The sequence below is a fragment of the Micropterus salmoides genome, unplaced genomic scaffold (assembly GCF_014851395.1).
Source record: "Micropterus salmoides isolate LMB-PRFRI ecotype aquatic unplaced genomic scaffold, ASM1485139v1 Ms_hic_scaffold_6, whole genome shotgun sequence".
In the NCBI taxonomy this organism is placed as follows: domain Eukaryota; kingdom Metazoa; phylum Chordata; class Actinopteri; order Centrarchiformes; family Centrarchidae; genus Micropterus; species Micropterus salmoides.
Window position 1 is genome coordinate 12,999,401 of NW_024044348.1, and position 19,161 is coordinate 13,018,561.

At 39.7% G+C, this 19,161-nt stretch overlaps 1 protein-coding gene across 2 annotated transcripts; it reads left to right on the forward strand.

Annotated features, from left to right (window-relative positions):
* The first annotated feature begins 517 nt into the window (after positions 1-517).
* On the forward strand, positions 518-12,943 carry stk16 (serine/threonine kinase 16). Of its 2 annotated transcripts, none has more exons than XM_038702285.1 (8): positions 518-659; positions 1,035-1,159; positions 1,694-1,913; positions 1,999-2,132; positions 8,014-8,101; positions 8,846-8,974; positions 9,123-9,244; positions 10,467-12,943. In XM_038702285.1, the coding sequence occupies exons 1-8, from the start codon at positions 657-659 to the stop codon at positions 10,603-10,605; spliced, it is 960 nt and encodes a 319-aa protein (XP_038558213.1). In that variant the 5' UTR covers positions 518-656; the 3' UTR covers positions 10,606-12,943. The 2 variants fall into 2 exon arrangements, with proteins under 2 accessions (XP_038558213.1, XP_038558214.1); XM_038702286.1 differs by having other exon boundaries at positions 537-678.
* Positions 12,944-19,161: the final 6,218 nt, after the last annotated feature.

Here is a 19,161-nt window from a genome sequence, read left to right on the forward strand (position 1 = left end):
TTATCTAGTAAAAGAGTTCTCCCAGATATCTGGACCAGTCTATGGTCTGCACCTTTTTATATAAAGTCTATGGTCTGCACCTAAACACTGGTTGCCGACCGCCTTTAAAAACACAAAAAGAAGTCAAGTCAGTTTTATTTGTATAGCACATTTCATACACAGGTAAACTTACTGTAATTTACAGCAAAACATGGAGAACATTAAAGAAATTACATAAATATGCTATTCCACATGCAATGCAATAACCTGTCAGCCCTCACAAAACGCACACATTTCCTGTGCGGACTACAGGAAACAGTGGAGCATGGATTTTACTCTCCTGGATGTCAACAAGAAACTTAAAATTACCCTCCAAAGAAATCACGTGACACTGGGTATTAGATACCCTACATTTTGCAGAGGAGTTCAGGTTGATGTAGGATAAAGGACTAATATTTTTATACAATATTTTATTATGAGACTTTAATGTTTTAGTAGTAAGTGTTCTGAAACACACCTGCACACTCCAATCAACAAGGTGGCGGTAATGCACCTAAAAGCTGTTTGCCAGCGGCCATCAAACAGACAAAAGAAGAAGAGAAGGAGGAGGCGGAAGAAGAAGAAGAAGAAGAAGAAGAAGAAGAAGAAAAAGAAGAATATGATGACAGCAAGCTAACATGGTAAACACAAAGCTAGCTGGTAAGAATAAAGACGTAACGTCACCAATTGTAGCATTGATATGTTTTGTATATTTGGCCTTTGTGTCGGGTAGTTAGTTAGTTACACTTAGATTGGAGAGATAAAATTGACGTTAATGTCGCTTTTATAGCCTGGAAGTTGCAATGTTGTTTGCGTTGGATGTTCGTGATGTTAGCTAACGTAGCAGTTTGCAGTCTGTTTTATTCTGTCTTGACATATTTTCCTACAATGGGAGAATGTCACTCAGTTTTCTTTCAATAATTAATATTGTAGATAGTAAGCAACATCGCATCACTGCCTGTATTTGTCCTGGCTGTTTCCCTCAAATAACTTTAAATTTGTACTTTTTGTCCCAGTCCCTTAAAAGCTTGCCGTTAAACAATGTACCAGTCAAGATGGGGCAGACCCTGTGCATTTGCTCCCGTGGCGCCATTACCATCGATAACAAAAAATATTACTTTGTTCAGAAACTAGACGAAGGGTAAGAAAACATCTTGACATTGTGTGTTTTTTTTAATCTACCTTTAAGGTTAAGTGTGTTGAAACTGTGTATTTAGTCGGTTGTCATCAATCCCACGAAAAGAGCAAAACTTAATTGACCCTACAGGTGTTAACGTTATGTTTGGAGTCAAAGCATTGTTTTCCAAAAACACATAGCTGAGGTAGGTCTTTTTCAGTCAATCCTACATATGTTCTGCTGCTGTAAATACAAACCAGAACACCAAATAGTCCTATTTATTACTTGTTAAGGAACATTTCTGAAAAATATATTGCCCAATGTTAGAGGAAATGATTTAACCTGTAAAAAAAAAAATGTAACTGTGGCTCCTTTTTTAAACATTGACATCTTCACTAGGAACCATTGGACTTGGGGCTGAGACAGAGTGGCTATTGCATAGTTGATTCTGGTCTTTTTATAGGATTAGTTGATGACAAATAACAATGTCCTTTTTAAAGTCCAGTTTGCATTTGAATGCTCCTCCTGAACTCTAATCCCTCTGCATCCTCTCTTCAGTGGGTTCAGTTATGTTGATCTGGTAGAGGGGGTAAAGGATGGGCGCTTCTATGCCCTGAAGAGGATCCTGTGCCATGACCGTGAAGGCCGTCAGGAGGCTCAGACAGAGGTGGAGATGCATCAGGTGTTTAATCACCCCAACGTCTTGAGCCTGGTTGCCCACACCTTTGTTGATCGTGGAGGCAAGACTGAAGCCTGGTTACTTCTGCCTTATATTAGAGTAAGTTGATCCAGCGGTTGGTGTGATCAGAATAACCTTGAGGAAAATGTTCTGATTCTGGGATGTTACTGTGTTTGGTTAACAGAAAGGCAGTCTGTGGTCAGTTCTGGAGAAGCTACGAGACAAGGGGAGCTCAATGCCTGAAAAACAGATTTTGCAGATCTTACGTGGCATCTGCTCTGGACTCAAGGCCATTCATGAAAAAGGCTATGCACACAGGTAATCTCCACATTAGGGCTGAACGATGAATCGTTTTCAAATAGAAAATGTGGTTTGAAGGAACACGATTAGCTAATTGTGAAGACAGCGATTAAAATATAGGTTAATTATACAGCGCATCTGACCTGTTTTAAATAGTGATGGGCAAAGCGAGGCTTTGTGAAACATTGAAACGTTTGAAGTGTGCCGGAATTGTGTGGAGGCTTCGAAACGCTTCGAAACACTTCGACACCCGTCTCCACGGTGACATCTACTGGTCACTTTTGATATCGACACATCTTGGTAGGGGTTTCATTGAAACAATGACTGACCTGCGTTTACAATTGTAAACGTCTTATCAATACATGACCAACAGGATTTCGGAGAAATCACTATACAACAAACAAACAAATACTTTCAGATTGTCAGAGACAGCAGATGGGGAGTGCATTAAAAGTGTGTTTAATAAAACACATCTGTGTGTTGTTTCATAAGTAATCACTTATTTAGCTGATGCTTTTCTCAAAACGGAATCACAATTGCTGTGTCAGAGGGCGCAAGTGTCGTGCTGAGGGACACATGTATCACAGTGGAAATCGAACCCACGTCTCTCACACTAAAGGCATATGTCTTAACCGCTACCCTATCCATTTTCACAAATTAGTAGTAGAGAATATAAAGTAGGCTGTACAAATCTAAGAATATAGTAATATGTGTGGATATCTACAGTATTATACAGTAGCTTATTAACAGAGGTGTAATGATAATTAGCAGGAAAGATATAGGCCCTAGTGTAATAATAATTAATAATGAGTGCTGGCAGTGATGGGATGTAATGGATTAAAAATCCGTAACTGAGCAAAGTTGAAGTTGTTTCAAGAATGATGAATGAAGAGTGGAACAATGTCTCACATTTGCTTTATGTCAAGAATTTTATTCAGAAATATTCAGCTGTTTTGGGTCTTAGTCAGGGTTTTTTTCATAATTGACATCCCCAGCCTTAGAAAAATTTGGTAACATGGAACATTTGTTGCTGGAAAAAAAGTATGTTTTTGGCCTACAGGTGCGAATATAGCTACTACAGCACGTCACTCCAATAAATCAAAGGATTGTGTGTCCTTGGAACTAATCTGTCAAATGAGTTAGTGTGTGGTTTGTTCCAAACAATCAAGCGTAGAAGAGGCAGGTGTGCCACCTATCGAAACAGGGGTGAAACACACCGAAGCCTCGCTTCACTGCGGTCACGTGACATTGATGTTTTGAACCACGCTTTGAAGCAGCGTCTGTGCTTCGGGATCTCGACACAGCGTCAACACGTCAGTATCGAGCATCCCATCCCTAGTTTTAAACAGTAATGCAGTTAAATATTCATTCCGTTGTCATCCTTGTGTGACAGACCGGCTCGCCAAGCAGAGCGGGCACAGGGCAACGGACGAAACTGGAAGCAAACGTGGGATAATGGCGTCAGGCGAACAGTCACAGGCAGCGGCTGTGCCGCGGTTTTGTCTGGCATCAACTCACACTGAAGTGTTTCAGCAGCGGAGCATTTAACCTGCCCTAGGTTGTTGACGTGTTGTTAACTTATCGTTTTGTGTGCCTTAACTACGGATAACAGGTGTCGGCTAAATGCAGTAAATGTAACATGTAATGAGCATGGATTACTTCAACCTGCAGCTGATAAAAATATTACTGTAACGTTGCAGTGGGAATTTACAGCATGTTGTGTGATGCTGTCTCGTTGCGCTGTATGAGCCAGGAACGTTGAAGTAACAGAGCCTGAACATGTCTGTGTGAAAAGCCACAGTCGGCATGCCGGTATTTCCACTTTGATTGTGGGATCTCTGTATGAAAGCGGTTGTGTTTCGGATTATTCAATTAAATTTTATTTATATAGCGCCAAATCACAACAACAGTTATCTCACAGCGCTTTTCATAAAAGAGCAGGTCTAGACCGTACTCTATGATGCTATTTACAGAAGCCCAGCAGTTCCCACCAAGAGCAAGCACTAGGCGACAGAGGCAAGGAAAAACTTCCTTTTAAGAGGCAGAAACCTCGAGCAGAACCATGGCTCAGGGTGGGCGGCCATCTGCCTCGACCGGTTGGGGTGAAGGAGAGAGAGGGAGAGAGAGAGAGGGAGAGAGAGAGAGAGAGAGGAACAGAGAGAAAAAGAGAGGGTTGGAAGGAGAGAGAGGGGAGGGAGGCAGCCTACACAATATACACACACAGAGGTACAGACAGTAAAGGTGATGTTGCTATAGACTAAACGAAGAAATGGTACAGATATTTATAGTAGTGTTAATGGTAACAGTCGTAGTGTTAATTATTATAATAACAATAATAATAATAGGACTAGTAACAATAGTTGTTGTAGCAGAGGGTGTCGAGCAGGAACACGGGGGCAGCAGGTGACCCGCAGCCACAGATCCAGACTCCACAGCTCCAGAGCCAGAAACACCTGCAGGAAGTGATAGGAGGAGAGAAACGAGAAAGCACAAGACCACCAGAAAGGGGAGAAGTTGTGTTAGTAACATGCAATAATGGGATGAGGTTGCATACAGAGGGAGAGAAAGTAGAGGAGAGAGGAGCTCAGTGCATCATGGGAAATCCCCCGGTAGTCTAGGCCTATAGCAGCATAACTAAGGGATGTTTTCAGGACTCATCTAAGCCAGCCCTAACTATAAGCTTTATCAAAGAGGAAAGTCTTAAGCCTACTCTTAAATGTGGAGATGGTGTCTGCCTCCTGAACCCAAACTGGAACCTGGTTCCACAGGAGAGGAGCTTGATAGCTGAACGCTCTGGCTCCTAGTCTACTTTTGGAGACTCTAGGAACCACAAGTAACCCTGCATTCTGGGAGCGCAGTGCTCTGGTGGGTTAGTAAGTTACTATGAGTTCTTTAAGATAAGATGGTGCCTGACCATTAAGAGCTTTGTAGGTAAGAAGAATGATTTTAAATTCTATTCTGGATTTTACTGGAAGCCAATGCAGAGAAGCTAAGACAGGAGAAATATGATCTCTTTTCCTGGTTCCTGTCAGAACACGTGCTGCAGCATTCTGGATCAGCTGAAGAGTCTTAACGGACTTTTTCAAACAGCCTGATAATAAAGAATTGCAGTAATCCAGCCTAGAAGTTACAAATGCATGGACTAGTTTTTCTGCATCATTTTTAGACAGGATGTTCCTGATTTTCGCAATATTACGTAGGTGAAAAAAGGTGGTCCTTGAAATTTGCTTAATGTGAGACTTAAACGACATGACCTGATCAAAGATAACTCCAAGATTCCTCACAGTGGTGCTGGAGGCCAGGGCGATGCCATCCAGGGAAACTATATCTTTAGATAATGCGTCACGAAGGTGCTTAGGCCCCAGAGCAATAATTTCAGTTTTATCTGAGTTTAACATTAGAAAATTACAGGTCATCCAGGTTTTAATATCCTGAATGCACATTTGAAGTTTAGCTAACTGATGAGTTTCATCTGGTTTGATCGATAGATATAACTGAGTATCATCTGCAATATTTCCTGATAATATTGCCTAAAGGAAGCATATATAAAGTGAAGAGGATTGGTCCGAGGACAGATCCTTGAGGAACTCCATGACTAACTTTGGCGTGCATGGAGGACTCATCGTTAACATGTACAAACTGAAATTGATCTGATAAATAGGACTTAAACCAGCTTAGAGCGGTTCCTTTAATGCCAATGAAATGTTCCAGTCTCTGCAATAGGATCTGATGGTCAATGGTATCAAATGCAGCACTAAGATCTAATAAAACCAGTACAGAGACAAGTCCTTTGTCTGATGCAATAAGGAGGTCGTTAGTAATTTTCAGCAGTGCTGTCTCTGTGCTATGATGAGCTCTGAATCCTGACTGAAAATCCTCAAATAAACTATTGCTCTGTAGAAAGTCACACAGCTGTTTAGCAACTGCTTTCTCCAGAACCTTAGAGAGAAATGGAAGGTTAGATATAGGTCTATATTTGGCTAAAACATCCGGATCAAGTTTGGGCTTTTTCAGAAGAGGTTTAATTACAGCTACTTTAAAGTACTGTGGTACATAGCCTGTTGATAAAGATAGATTGATCATATCTAGTATAGAGGTGCTGACTAAGGGTAAAACATCTTTAAGCAACCTAGTCGGGATGGGGTCCAAGAGGCAGGTTGATGGTTTAGATGAAGAAATTATTGAAGTTAGTTGGTAAAGATTGAGGGAAGCAAAACAGTCTAAACATATATCTGGTTCTACAGCTGTTTCTAAGGTTCCTGAGTTAAGAGATAAGTCGGTGCCAGTTGAGGGCAGGTCTTGGTGAATTTTGTTTCTAATAGTTAGAATTTTATCATTAAAGAAGCTCATGAAGTCGTAACTACTGAGAGCTATGGGAATACTTGGCTCAATAGAGCTGTGACTCTCTGTCAGCCTGGCTACAGTGCTGAAAAGAAACCTGGGGTTGTTCCTATTTTCCTCTATTAATGACGAGTAGTAGGCTGCTCTGGCATTACGGAGGGCCTTCCTGTAAGTTTTAAGACTATCTTACCAAATTAAACGAGAATTTTCCACTTTGGTGGAACGCCAATTCCTCTCAAGTTTCCGCGATATTTGCTTTAATTTGCAAGTTTCAGTATTATACCATGGAGCTGACCGTCTTTGTTTTAGTATTTTTTTTTTTTTTAGAGGGGCTACAGAGTCCAGTGTCAATCGCAGCGAGCCTGCAGCACTATCAACAAGATGATCGATTTGGGAGGGACTGAAACTAGCATAGGAGTCCTCTGTTACTTTGTGACTTGATAATGTATTTAGAGCTGATGGAATCGCATCCTTAAATTTAGCTACAGCACATCAGACAGACATCTTGTATAGAAATTTTTGCCCAATGGCGTGTGGTTCAGCAATACAAACTCAAAAGTTATCAAACAGTGGTCGGACAAAGAGGGATTCTGTGGGAACACTAATGCAGCAAATGTTCAATTTCAATACCATACACCAAAACAAGGTTCGAGGGTGTGGTTAAAACAGTGAGTCGGTTCATGAACACTCTGAGAGAAGCCAATGGAATCTAAGAGAGAGATAAACGCAGTACTAAAGTCATTCTCAATGTCCACATGAATATTAAAATCCCCTACAATAATAACTTTGTCCGTTTTTAAGGACTAAAGTTGACAAAAACTCTGCAAATTCAGATAAAAATTCAGAATACGGGCCAGGTGTTCGGTACACTATAACAAAGAGAATTGGTTGCAGTGATTTCCAACTAGGGTGTGAAAGACTAAGAACAAGGCTTTCAAATGAGTTATAGTTTAGTTTAGGTTTAGAGCTGATTAGTAGGCTAGAGTCAAAGATAGCTGCAACTCCACCTCCTCGGCCTGTGCCTCGAGGAATGTGAGTATTAATATGACTGGGAGGGGTGGATTCATTTAGGCTAACATATTCTCCATCACCCAGTCAGGTTTCAGTAAGACAAAATAAATCAATATCATAATCTGATATTAGTTCATTTACTAGTACAGCTTTAGAAGAGAGAGATCTGATGTTTAAGAGTCCACATTTAACTCTCCTATTCGTTCGCACTATTGCTCTTGTGGTTTTAATTTTTATGAGGTTTTTATGCACAGCTCCTCTTCTGTTTACCTTTTTAAATAATTTCGATGGTCGGGGGGCAGACACCGTCACTATAGGATTTTCACATTATGCTCGCTCATGAGTTAAAGCGCGAACATGGATGAGCTCACGCCTGGTTGCAGTCTTAAACCCGCACCGCTAGTGGCTGCTGAAAAGTACATATTGCTTCTTTAAACATTCACGTTATCATTTACTATTTTTCCAAATGGCAACCTATATGTTCCTTTTTTATATGAACAGCATTGCACACCTCTGAACACATGCTATGTCTGCAATGATTTGACAGAGACCTGAAGCCCACAAATGTGCTTTTGGATGAGGATGACAGGCCGGTTCTGATGGACCTGGGCTCTATGAACCGTGCCAGGATAGAGGTAAGGGTAGTTGTATGAAACATCAGGCGATGTCTAACAGCCAAATACTAAAACAGAACATTGAGTGGCAACTAGGGCTGGGCGTTATGGCCAAAAATGTGTATCATTCGATACCGATAATTATCACGATAAATGTGAAATCATTATTTCTTTAAAGTTTAAAGGCTGATTTTTGCTCCTGAGTAATTGAGGTTTTAAACTATTCCTTATGGTCAGAACATGAGACACACTTGCCAAACAGTGAATCATTTAAAAAATCTGAGGGAGAACATTCAAAACAATTTTGATAAAATCTTTTTTCAACAAATATGCAGGAGTAAAATTCTTTTCCTTAATAAAATAAATATCTCAATATAAAAATTAAGTGCTGATTTGTTTGTGATTCAAATGAATTAAATCAAATATTTATTGAACATTTCTGATATTGTTATGGAGGAAAATTATTTTGCAATGATGATCGTTATTGTCTTATTGCCCAGCCCTAGTGGCAACTCATCAAGTCCGTTTGAAGATAATGTTATGAGTGAATTCTTGCTGTACTTCACATATTTACCTCATCAGTAACTTTTTAATGCCAGTGAAGCACATATACAGAATACAATGCTTCACATCATTAAAATGAACAGCTACTATAAATTGTCTTATTATTTTACCTTTCCGAATGTTTTACCTGTGTAATAGAGCATGTAACCTCTAAATGATCCTTACCCTCTGATGATTTTAATAAAATTGAGTTTATTTCAGATTAGAGGAACCAGAGAAGCTATGACAATACAGGACTGGGCAGCCCAGCGGTGCACCATTTCCTACAGGGCTCCTGAACTCTTCAATGTAGAGAGCCACTGCATTATAGATGAGCGCACTGATATCTGGGTAAAGCCTTGCATTGCTCATCGTGTGTGTTGTGTATGCTTTCTTAAGTGGCATCACCAAGTCTCTGAATCCAAGTGCTACTGTTACTGTCGACACTTCACTGACTACTTCTATTTCTTATATTTTCATATTTTCCCATCTCCTCCAGTCGCTTGGCTGTGTGCTTTACTGCATGATGATGTTGGAAGGGCCGTATGACATGGTATTTCAGAAGGGGGACAGTGTTGCCCTGGCTGTCCAGAATCCAGTGGCCATCCCACAGTCTTGCAGGTCAGTTTTAAGAAAAATCCCCTTCATTTTTTCCATTGAAAAGGGTTTTTTTTGGGGGGGGGGGATTTTACGGTTCCAAAGTAACTGTAGGTGTAACAGACATACTGTATACAAGCTACTGTATATGTTGTTATTACCATGTTAAATGAATGTAAATTTTTAATTTCTTTAAAGACCAGGATTTTCTTGCGTTTACTTCTAGCTGTTGTTATTCTGTAGCTAGAAGTAAGTAGCTAGTCTAAATGAAGTAATGGGAGTCTAAATGATCAAATTTGTAAACATTAGATTCAATTTTGTTGTCATTATGCAGAGTACAGGTGCAGAGCTAACAAAGTGCAGTCAAACTAACAAAATGTAGTTTAATTACCTCCTTTAATTGAACAAAAATGCAATGTGAAAACTAGGGCCCGACTAAGGATTTACATAGTCGAATCATAAGTTTCAAGTCTTGCATAAAGTTGAATCACATATGTCTGTGTGGCAGAGATTGCGGGTGTTGACCATTTTCTGACCATCTGCTCGCCTGCCATTCACCGGTCTTGTGCCAAGTTTTGCATGCACTGCAACCTACAACTGCATGCACATTGCGGTTCTTACCTGGTCTATTTCAAGTACTGTTTAAAAACTATATAATTTTTTTTGTGGTTCATAAATGGTGGTAAATGATACGAATGTCCCGTGAGGTGTGGACAACTCGGTACAACAACGGTGAAGCTGGGGCTCCATTACAATTTTGGATTTATTCACGCACTTCAAAAACATTTCTTCTTTCTTTTCACATTTTTATATCACAGCTTTATATGTTGTAATTTATATCATAATAGGCTGTATATTAAGTTATTGGGAGAAAAATGGTAGTTTTATTTAAAATCAGACATTGAGCATGCCAAAATGGTCTGATCCTCGTTTCATAACGCTGCTTTGACGTGAGATTAACTGTCGAATCAAGCTCCGTCCATCAAAGCATCAAATCTTCAACCATTCAGGGTCAGCCCTAGTGAAAACACAAGTTGGGTATTGTTTTTGTTGTGTCTAATATCAGCTCTGTCCTGGAAACATCAATTCCTGTTCTATTTTGTGCAAAATTAACAGAAATAATTTAATAATAATCATGTGATTGGTGTAAACCATACATGCTTATGCTTAAGTTTAAAAGTCACTCATTAAGGTTTGGCTCAAACTTAAGTTGTTCTAATTTGGTGTCTGTTTGGCTTTTGCACAGTTACTCGGAAGGACTGCAAATGCTGCTGAGCTCCATAATGGTGTCAAATCCACAGGAGAGACCAAACATCCATTGGGTTCTTGACCAGGTACAGGACCTGCTGAGTTGCAGCCCCAACACCCAAACCAACATGGTCTGAACTTGCACGGTACACTGGATGTGGGATCTCGGAGACCTTTGCCCACATGAATTCTCTCTTATTTTGAGCTTGAAAATATTTCTTTTATTTATTGAATTTGGTGTAAAAACCTACCTGCAGACTTTCACTCAGTTGGAGAGCTTGGCAATAGTATCAACTTTTAGTTTGACTCCTCCAATAAGATCCAGCTTGCTTTCGCAGTGCACTTTTGTGGACTTATCAAGAATCTGAAAGGCCTTAAATGTAATTTGACCCTTCAATATCTAATGCAAGGGTCAAGTGGCTTTGTCTTGTAATCTTAAATGGATAGTTTGACATTTTGAGAAATATGCTTATTCGCTTTCACTGAGAGTTGCATGAGAAGATCGATACCACTCTCATGTGTGTCCTTGCTGGAGCCAGCCGCCTGTTAACGTAGCTTAGCATTAATACTGGATCAAGGGGTAAATAGGTAGCCAAATGGCAAAATTCAGCCAGTCTAGCTGTTTACCCCCGTTTCCAGTCTTTAAGCTAAGCTAACTGACCGCTGGCTTTAGCCGTAGCTAATAAGCGTATTTCTAGCGGACTCCTTTAAAATAAATAGTTTTTGTCTTAAAATTGTTGTTAGCATTTTTAATAAGAAAAGGATAACAAAATCTTTGCCAACCTTTCCAGTGGATGAAAGCTACCTAAGTTCAATACATATCAGATTTCATTCCCTACCAACAATAAAAATTTTTTTATCTTGTTTACTAAGTTTTGTTTGAGGTTACAGGTGTGCTGTAATCATCAATATACAACTTTGCCTTCAGCTTTAATTCACACCTTCACTCGCACTGTTTGTCTCAAGAGGCAGAGTACTCCTCACCTGCAATGCTGCATTTGAACACACAGAGGTGCTCCACCATCACGTTCCCTTCTCCACATAGTGACATGGTGATTGACCATGTCTGTCTGTAGTGTACAGTTGATAATGTGTGAATGGACTCTTGTAAAACACAGCAAATAGTATCTGCTTATTCAAAAAGAAGGGGTCAGGTGTTACTGTATACACCTAAATAATAGGAAATGAACTTTGAACCAGTTGAAGGAATCACTTGGAAATGTTTTTATTATTTGTAAGTCAAAGTCATTGTCATATTTGCTACTGCAGTTCAACATCACTTTTCTCTGCATTGTGTTTTCCATTTCAGCTATGCTTGTGATTAATTCTGGGTTTCCTGCCATGTGTGAATGTGGTCTCACACTTTTGTTCTCTCAGGGTTCACCCCCATCTCAAAGGGTCTGACATTCTAAAGTAGTAGACCTAAATGGTACCTTTTTAAAACTCTAATTACATAAAATAATAATCTGGGCATTTAAGTTAAGATAATTGCTATTGTGACTGTAATGCAGTGATATTTACGGAAGTCCTATGCAGCCATCGAAATATAAATATATAAAATATATAATAAAACAAAATATATATAATATATTTTTTTTATCTTTTTCATAATCGTCTTCAAAAAAAGTTCTTATGAAGAGACTCACAATAAAGCATTTGCTAGACTCTGTGCCTCCCGGCGATTCGTCCACATCCATCAATCTATGGACTTCATTTCCCCATCATTCCCAGTCAGAGCAAATTCATGTGCTTCTCATTCAGGGGAATCCATTTAACCTTACACATTTCCTTAATAGCCATTGGGAAATGTGTGATTGGATTCCCTTGAATCTCTTCATAACAACTTTGCTGAAGAGGATGATAAAAAAACACAAAAAAGAAGGGGGGGGAAAAGTCATTGAGAGTGGGAGTTGAACACACAATCATTGGATTATGAGTCTTGGGCTCAACAAAGTGAGCTAACCAGTGACACTGAAAAGTTTCTGAAATTATGCTAAACAAACGCACATGCCGACCCCTGTATTTATTTATGGTTTGTTATCTCGAGATCACAAGAAACCTCACGAGATAATTATCCCATTGTCACGTGAAAACGGAGTTAAAAAAAAATATTTGAATGGATGGTCGCTTAGGGCTTCAGTAGATATTGGACCATATTAGAACTAAAACATGTTCTTGATAGTTAACTTATACTGTTAATTGTTAGAATGGTAATTCACATACTGTTTAAATATATTGTCTTTTTAATAGAAGGTTTGGATATGTCAAATACTATTAATCTTTGTGTGGTTATTAATGAAGAACTAATACTGGTATCACGGTACTGGTAAAATAAGGAATTAAGTGTACTGGTGAAGTTCACAGATATTAAGTAAGTGTGTTATTTCATTTATGGAAAATTCTTTTGAAATTCTGTTTCATCTCTTTTTCACTGCACAGTAACGGATAAATAAATATTAAATATGTAGCACTCTGTATACAGTTTTTAATGTTATTGTGAAAGAAAATAATCAGTATGTTATACACAATATTACCTCTAGTAATTAGTCAGCTCAGCTACATAAAATCAAGCTTACAGCAATGAAATCTCCATTGACAAACATTTGCAGTAAAATATGTCTCCGCTCAGTCTCATAGAATGCTTTCCAATAAGTCAATTAATCAAATTTGTACCTTGCCATCAGTGATCCTTTCCTCGGGCATAGGTAGTAATACTGCAATATGAATATATCCATGGCAATTAAAAGCCCTGCATTGAAAATGTTGGGGGCAAGTTAAAGTGAGTATTATTAGCACCTAGTGTTGCAGGGTTGCAATCAATGGGTAAAATCCATCTCGGAACTAAAAATCAAAATCTACACTGGAGGTACCAACAGTGGGAGGAAAAAGTACAATATACTCTGAAATGTGGAGTAGAATTATAGAGTAGCATGGAATGAAAACCCTCAAGTAAAATAGAAGTACCTCAAATATGTACAGCTCTGGAGTAAGTGTACTTAGTTTCCTTGACACCGTCAGCCAAGACTGCATTTACACATTATGAAGTGGAAATGTCTAGAAGCCACAAACGCTCAAAGAATGGATGGTCAATCAGTGGTCCAGCGTCAGTACTCAATAAGTTACAGACTTCCTAAGTTTCCATGGCTGAGCAATGGCACTCAAGCCTAAGTTCACCAAGCACAGTGCCAGTTGTTGGATGGAGTGGCATAAAATACACCACCACTAGACCCTGGAGCAGCGGAAACGTGTTGTCGTGTTCGAGTGATGAATCGTGCTTTACTAACTGGCAGACTGATGGATGAATCTTGGTTTGGCGGATGCCAGGAGAACGCTGCTTCTGAATTCCTAGTGCCAACTGTGAAGTTTGTTGGAAGAGGATAATGCTCATGGGCTGCTTTATGGTTTGGGCTAGGCCCCTTTATAACTTTTTAAGGGGAATCTACAGTAAAATATATTTCAGGCAACAGAGTGCTTCCAACTTCATAGCAACAGTTTGGGGAGGAAGGCCCTTTCCTGTTTTAACTTGACAAAGCCTCTGTGCACAAATCCAGGTCCATAAAGAAATAATTTTCCCAGTTTTGTGTTGAAGAATGTCACTGGCTTGGACAGAGCCCTGACCTCTCTAATCCATCCAAAACCTTTGGGATGAGCTGAAATGCCAACTGTGAGCCGGGTCTTATAACCCAAAATCAATGCCCGCCTCACTTCCCTAATGCTCTGGTGGCTGAATGGGAGCAAGTCTCGGCAGCCAGTCTCCAGATCCTTTTGTCATCTCTCATATTGGACCACGATGTTTAACAATCTCATATGTGAGATGTTCGGGTGAGGTGACATTCATTCCTTGAAAACACATTGTGTTGTTTCTGAGTCATTTAGGTGTAACACTGGCAATTGAGAGCTTTTAAAATAACAAGTTAGTTTTTCATTGCTGTTGCAGTTTCACAGTAAATGAGAAATACTATACTTTTTTTTTTTTTTTTAATTAAGTAGTCAGGTGAATCGATGAATGATCAGCAACCTATAACGACAGTACTGAGCACTGGTGCAATTCTCTGCATCTGTCTCTCTGTGTGTGTTTGTGTGCGTATTTGTGCGCACATGCTTGGAAACAAATATCAAACTGCTTGTGCAGCATGATTTACAACCCTTAGGTTCACTCAGATCAGTGAGATGTCACACTTGACTGCTGTCCCAATTACTTTCAAAGGTAATTCCAACCTCACCAGGCGCACGCGCGCGCACACAAACAAATGACCAGTCATAAAGTATGCATAACATACCACATATTTACAGTGCACACTTCTACACAAACACCCTAAGGATTCATTACACTTGAATTAATGATATCCCAGCTGATTTCTTCCTCAGGCTTACCTACAAAACCCAGACTCCCCTGAGACTAGGTTCAGGACGGAGCTGTTTATGGGTTCAACATGTGCGCACACACAGTGTCACACTGCCCCCACTTTTTATATTGACCATCATCTGCCTGTGAGGGGCTGAAATGATGTCATACAACACAAGCTCAAGGTCAACACAATGTTCGCCTACATTTTAGCACCAATTTCATGTGCGTTTGCTCATCATTCTGTTTGGGGAGATGCACTGGCAGTTTGGATCCTGTGGTATCAGAGTGTGTGTGTGTGTGTGTGTGTGTGTGTGTGTGTTTGTGTGTTTCATTTGAAACACAAACACACTTTAGCTCTCACACCATAAACTATCTGCAGGTTTTATTGATTTGGCGATGAATCAATTAGTGAATTATTTAATTAGCCGAGCATTATGGGTCAGCACGGAGCTGCTCCTACCCTGCAGTGTTCCTAGGTCTCTTTAAATCATTTTACACATATGCTTGGACCCCATGTGGGTGGGAGCATGTACTGAAGTGTTTTCTGTGCAAAAGGACAATTTTTCATAATACAGTCAATTCGGATATGATTCCAGTTAGACCTTGTAAAGTTTCTGTTGTTACTTGCCAGACGAGGGATGCTATTTCTTTAAAGCTTTATGTGTACAGACCCAGAACTTTTGCTGTCACTCAAGTCCAAATTAGCCTTGGCTGCGGCTGAGAAAGGGAGAAATATAGACATTACGTCTACCCCGTTGAGTGGATGAGTTATGACTTGCGTTTGTGATCGAGGCGTTCTTTCCATCCCGGGGCTTTCTTTGTGCTCATTAATTCCTGGGAGTGTTTGGGTTAAAATGCATAATGAGTTCATTAAGGGGGATTGGCGTAATCAGGAAAGGTATTGCCTTAATTACTGGCTCAGGGCCAGACCTATCTGTTCTCTGTGAGATCGGCAACCCACCCTGTCCACAGAGCTCACTAATTTAATTAAGTGTACAAAATGCTACACCCTAACGTTGCCCTTGGGGGTGATTATGGCACAAGAGATTGAAAGATCTCCACTGGGGGTATTTTACTTACTGGCAGGAGATTGCCTGTGTCAGTTAGCTGATTGCATTGATTATATTGATTTGTAACAGCTTTTCGGGTAATTTCATCTGCAAAGGTGAGAGCAACACGTTGGCCCAGGGAGTTTTTTATTTATTCTTTCTTTATTTAGAACCTGGACTCTTTTGCCAAGTGATTAGATGAAATGGAGTGCCACAATAAGTCTTTTAAAGTGGGAGTTGGGGAGGGAGGATCGATAGTTTTTATTTGCCGTATAAGGTCAGTACAGGTTGGATGTTATGAATTCTTTTAAAGGCATCACAACTCTTTCACCTACAGTGAAAGTGCTGCATGGTTGTGCTGAAGCAGCAAAGAAGCTAGGAGCGAGGACAAAAGTCAGACAGACTGGATGGGTATAGTTTACCAGAATCACACAAACCAGAATAAATATAGATTCCTTCACATGTGCTGTTAGACCTATACTGAATTTCATACTGCTAGAAAGAAACCTTGTGTTTCCCATACAGGTAAGGATACACGCTAGAAAGATGCCTGCAGTTTGTACTGTCACCTCCTATTAAAGGTTTCAGCTTCAGAAAAAACATTTTTGCCAATATTTTCAAAGCTATTTAATATTAATTTCAAATGTAATTTTCAAGCTCAAAAGAAATATTTTCACAGTTTGTCCTTTCTTTGAGGAGAAAATGTGGGTTATCTGTGATTGACAACACCTTGTACAGGTGCTGGTCATATAATTAGAATATCATCAAAAAGTCTCAAATTCAGTATCTCTGAAAATTACTTAAGACCAATACAAAAAAAGGATTTTTAGAAATGTTGGCCAACTGAAAAGTATGAACATGAAAAGTATGAGCATGTACAGCACTCAATACTTAGTTGGGGCTCCTTTTGCCTGAATTACTGCAGCAATGCGGCGTGGCATGGAGTCGATCAGTCTGTGGCACTGCTCAGGTGTTATGAGAGTCCAGGTTGCTCTGATAGTGGCCTTCAGCTCTTTTGCATTGTTTGGTCTGGCGTATCGCATCTTCCTCTTCACAATACCCCATCGATTTTCTATAGGGTTAAGGTCAGGCAAGTTTGCTGGCCAATTAAGAACAGGGATACTATGGTCCTTAAACCAGGTACTGCTAGCTTTGGCACTGTGTCCAGGTGCCAAGTCCTGCTGGAAAATGAAATCTGCATCTCCATAAAGTTGGTCAGCAGCAGGAAGCATGAAGTGCTCCAAAACTTCCTGGTAGACGGCTGCGTTGACCTCAGAAAACACAGTGGACCAACACCAGGAGATGACATGGCACCCCAAACCATCACTGACTGTGGAAACTTTACACTGGACTTCAAGCAACGTGGATTCTGTGCCTCTCCTCTCTTCCTCCAGACTCTGGGACCTTCCAAAAGGAAATGCAAAATTTACTTTCATCAGAGAACATAATTTTGAACCACTCAGCAGCAGTCCAGTCCTTTTTGTCTTTAGCCCAGGCGAGACACTTCGGATGCTGTGTCTTGTTCAAGAGTGGCTTGACACAAGGAATGCGACAGCTGAAACCCATGTCTTGCATACGTCTGTGCGTGGTGGTTCTTGAAGCGCTGACTCCAGCTGCAGTCCATTCTTTGTGAATCTCCCCGACATTTTTGAATGGGTTTTGTTTCACAATCCTCTCCAGGGTGCGGTTATCCCTATTGCTTGTACACTTTTTTCTACTACATCTTTTCCTTCCCTTCGCCTCTCTCTTAATGTGCTTGGACACAGAGCTCTGTGAACAGCCAGCCTCTTTAGCAATGACCTTTTGTGTCTTGCCCTCCTTGTGCAAGGTGTCAATGGTCGTCTTTTGGACAGCTGTCAAGTCAGCAGTCTTCCCCATGATTGTGTAGCCTACAGAACTAGACTGAGAGACCATTTAAAGGCCTTTGCAGGTGTTTTGAGTTAATTAGCTGATTAGAGTGTGGCACCAGGTGTCTTCAATATTGAACCTTTTCACAATATTCTAATTTTCTGAGATACTGATTTTGGGATTAGTTGTCAGTTTTAATCATTGCAATTAAATGAAATAAACATTTGAAATGTATCAGTCTGTATGTAATGACAGAATGAATATAATATCCAAGTTTCACTTTTTTGAATGGAATTACTGAAATAAATCAACTTTTTGATGATATTCTAATTATATGACCAGCACCTGTATGCCCGGTAAATTGTATTTGAATCAATACCAAAAAACCACAGGGTGAGCCATCCTATGTTCTAAGCTAACAGGAGATCTTTTTAAGTTAAAGGGAAAGACGGTACATAATAACTCAGTACGTAAAATTGGATATGTAGCCGAGATTTTAATAAATTCCGTGCATGCATCATGCAGGCTTGGTGAGCTAAGGCAGGCACAATAATTACATTATATCTCGTGATGCAACTTTTTCCTCTTTCAATACAAATTCTGATACTCGAACTTAGGTTTCTAATGATATCAAGTACCAGCTGATATTTGCATTGTCCTTTTAAAATCTGTATACCTCACTGCGTTGAACTCATTGGGGTAATTTTCATGTGAGGTAACATGAGACCAGGGAAAGCTGTGGCACTAAAAACTCAACAGACTGCAATGACTGAATGCATTAATAATAATAAACTTTTGTTTAATTTTTTGCATAGCACCTTTCATACAAGACATGCAGATCAAGGTGCTTTACAACAAAGAAATTACATGTACCAAGTGCTTCACATGAAAACAAAATGAACATAAAAACAGGGAGAGAATGCCATAATTAATGTAAAACAAGATAAATAAAGATAGAATACATAGAATGCATCAGGATGTTATTTGATGATGGAAACATTGAATTTTACAACAGCATTGACAAACTGTATTTGATGTTGATCACGTCATGGCCGATTACTGATCTGCATAATAATACAGGACTGGCACCGATCTGGATCCAGTATCTCATTGGCGCATCGTTGTGAAATTTGACCTTGGCTTTTGCTCACATTTAATTTCTGTTCATTATTCCTGTCTGTGTGTGCTTCAAACTTTCTAATTCATAAAATGCTTAAAAAATCTCAGAAGGCAAAAAACTGAAATGCTGAAAGAGGGAACTAAAACTGCAGCGAATCACAACTATGTTTCTTGCTTTGGAGAGTAGTACTGTAAAAATTACAGATTTACAAAAAGAAATTGTAAATGAAGGATAGGAATCTTCTCATTTTTCATCTTCATGCAATTTGAGAACACCCCCGCCCCCTTAAATGCTGCCTGTCTGTTGTCAAAGCTGTAAAGATTTTTTC

What these genes read in the sequence shown, in the direction of transcription:
- stk16 (XM_038702285.1), top strand. An exon ending in TGAACCGTGCCAGGATAGAG is followed by an intron (nt 8,102 to 8,845) that starts GTAAGGGTAGTT and finishes AGTTTATTTCAG; the next exon opens with ATTAGAGGAACCAGAGAAGC. An exon ending in ATGAGCGCACTGATATCTGG is followed by an intron (nt 8,975 to 9,122) that starts GTAAAGCCTTGC and finishes CATCTCCTCCAG; the next exon opens with TCGCTTGGCTGTGTGCTTTA.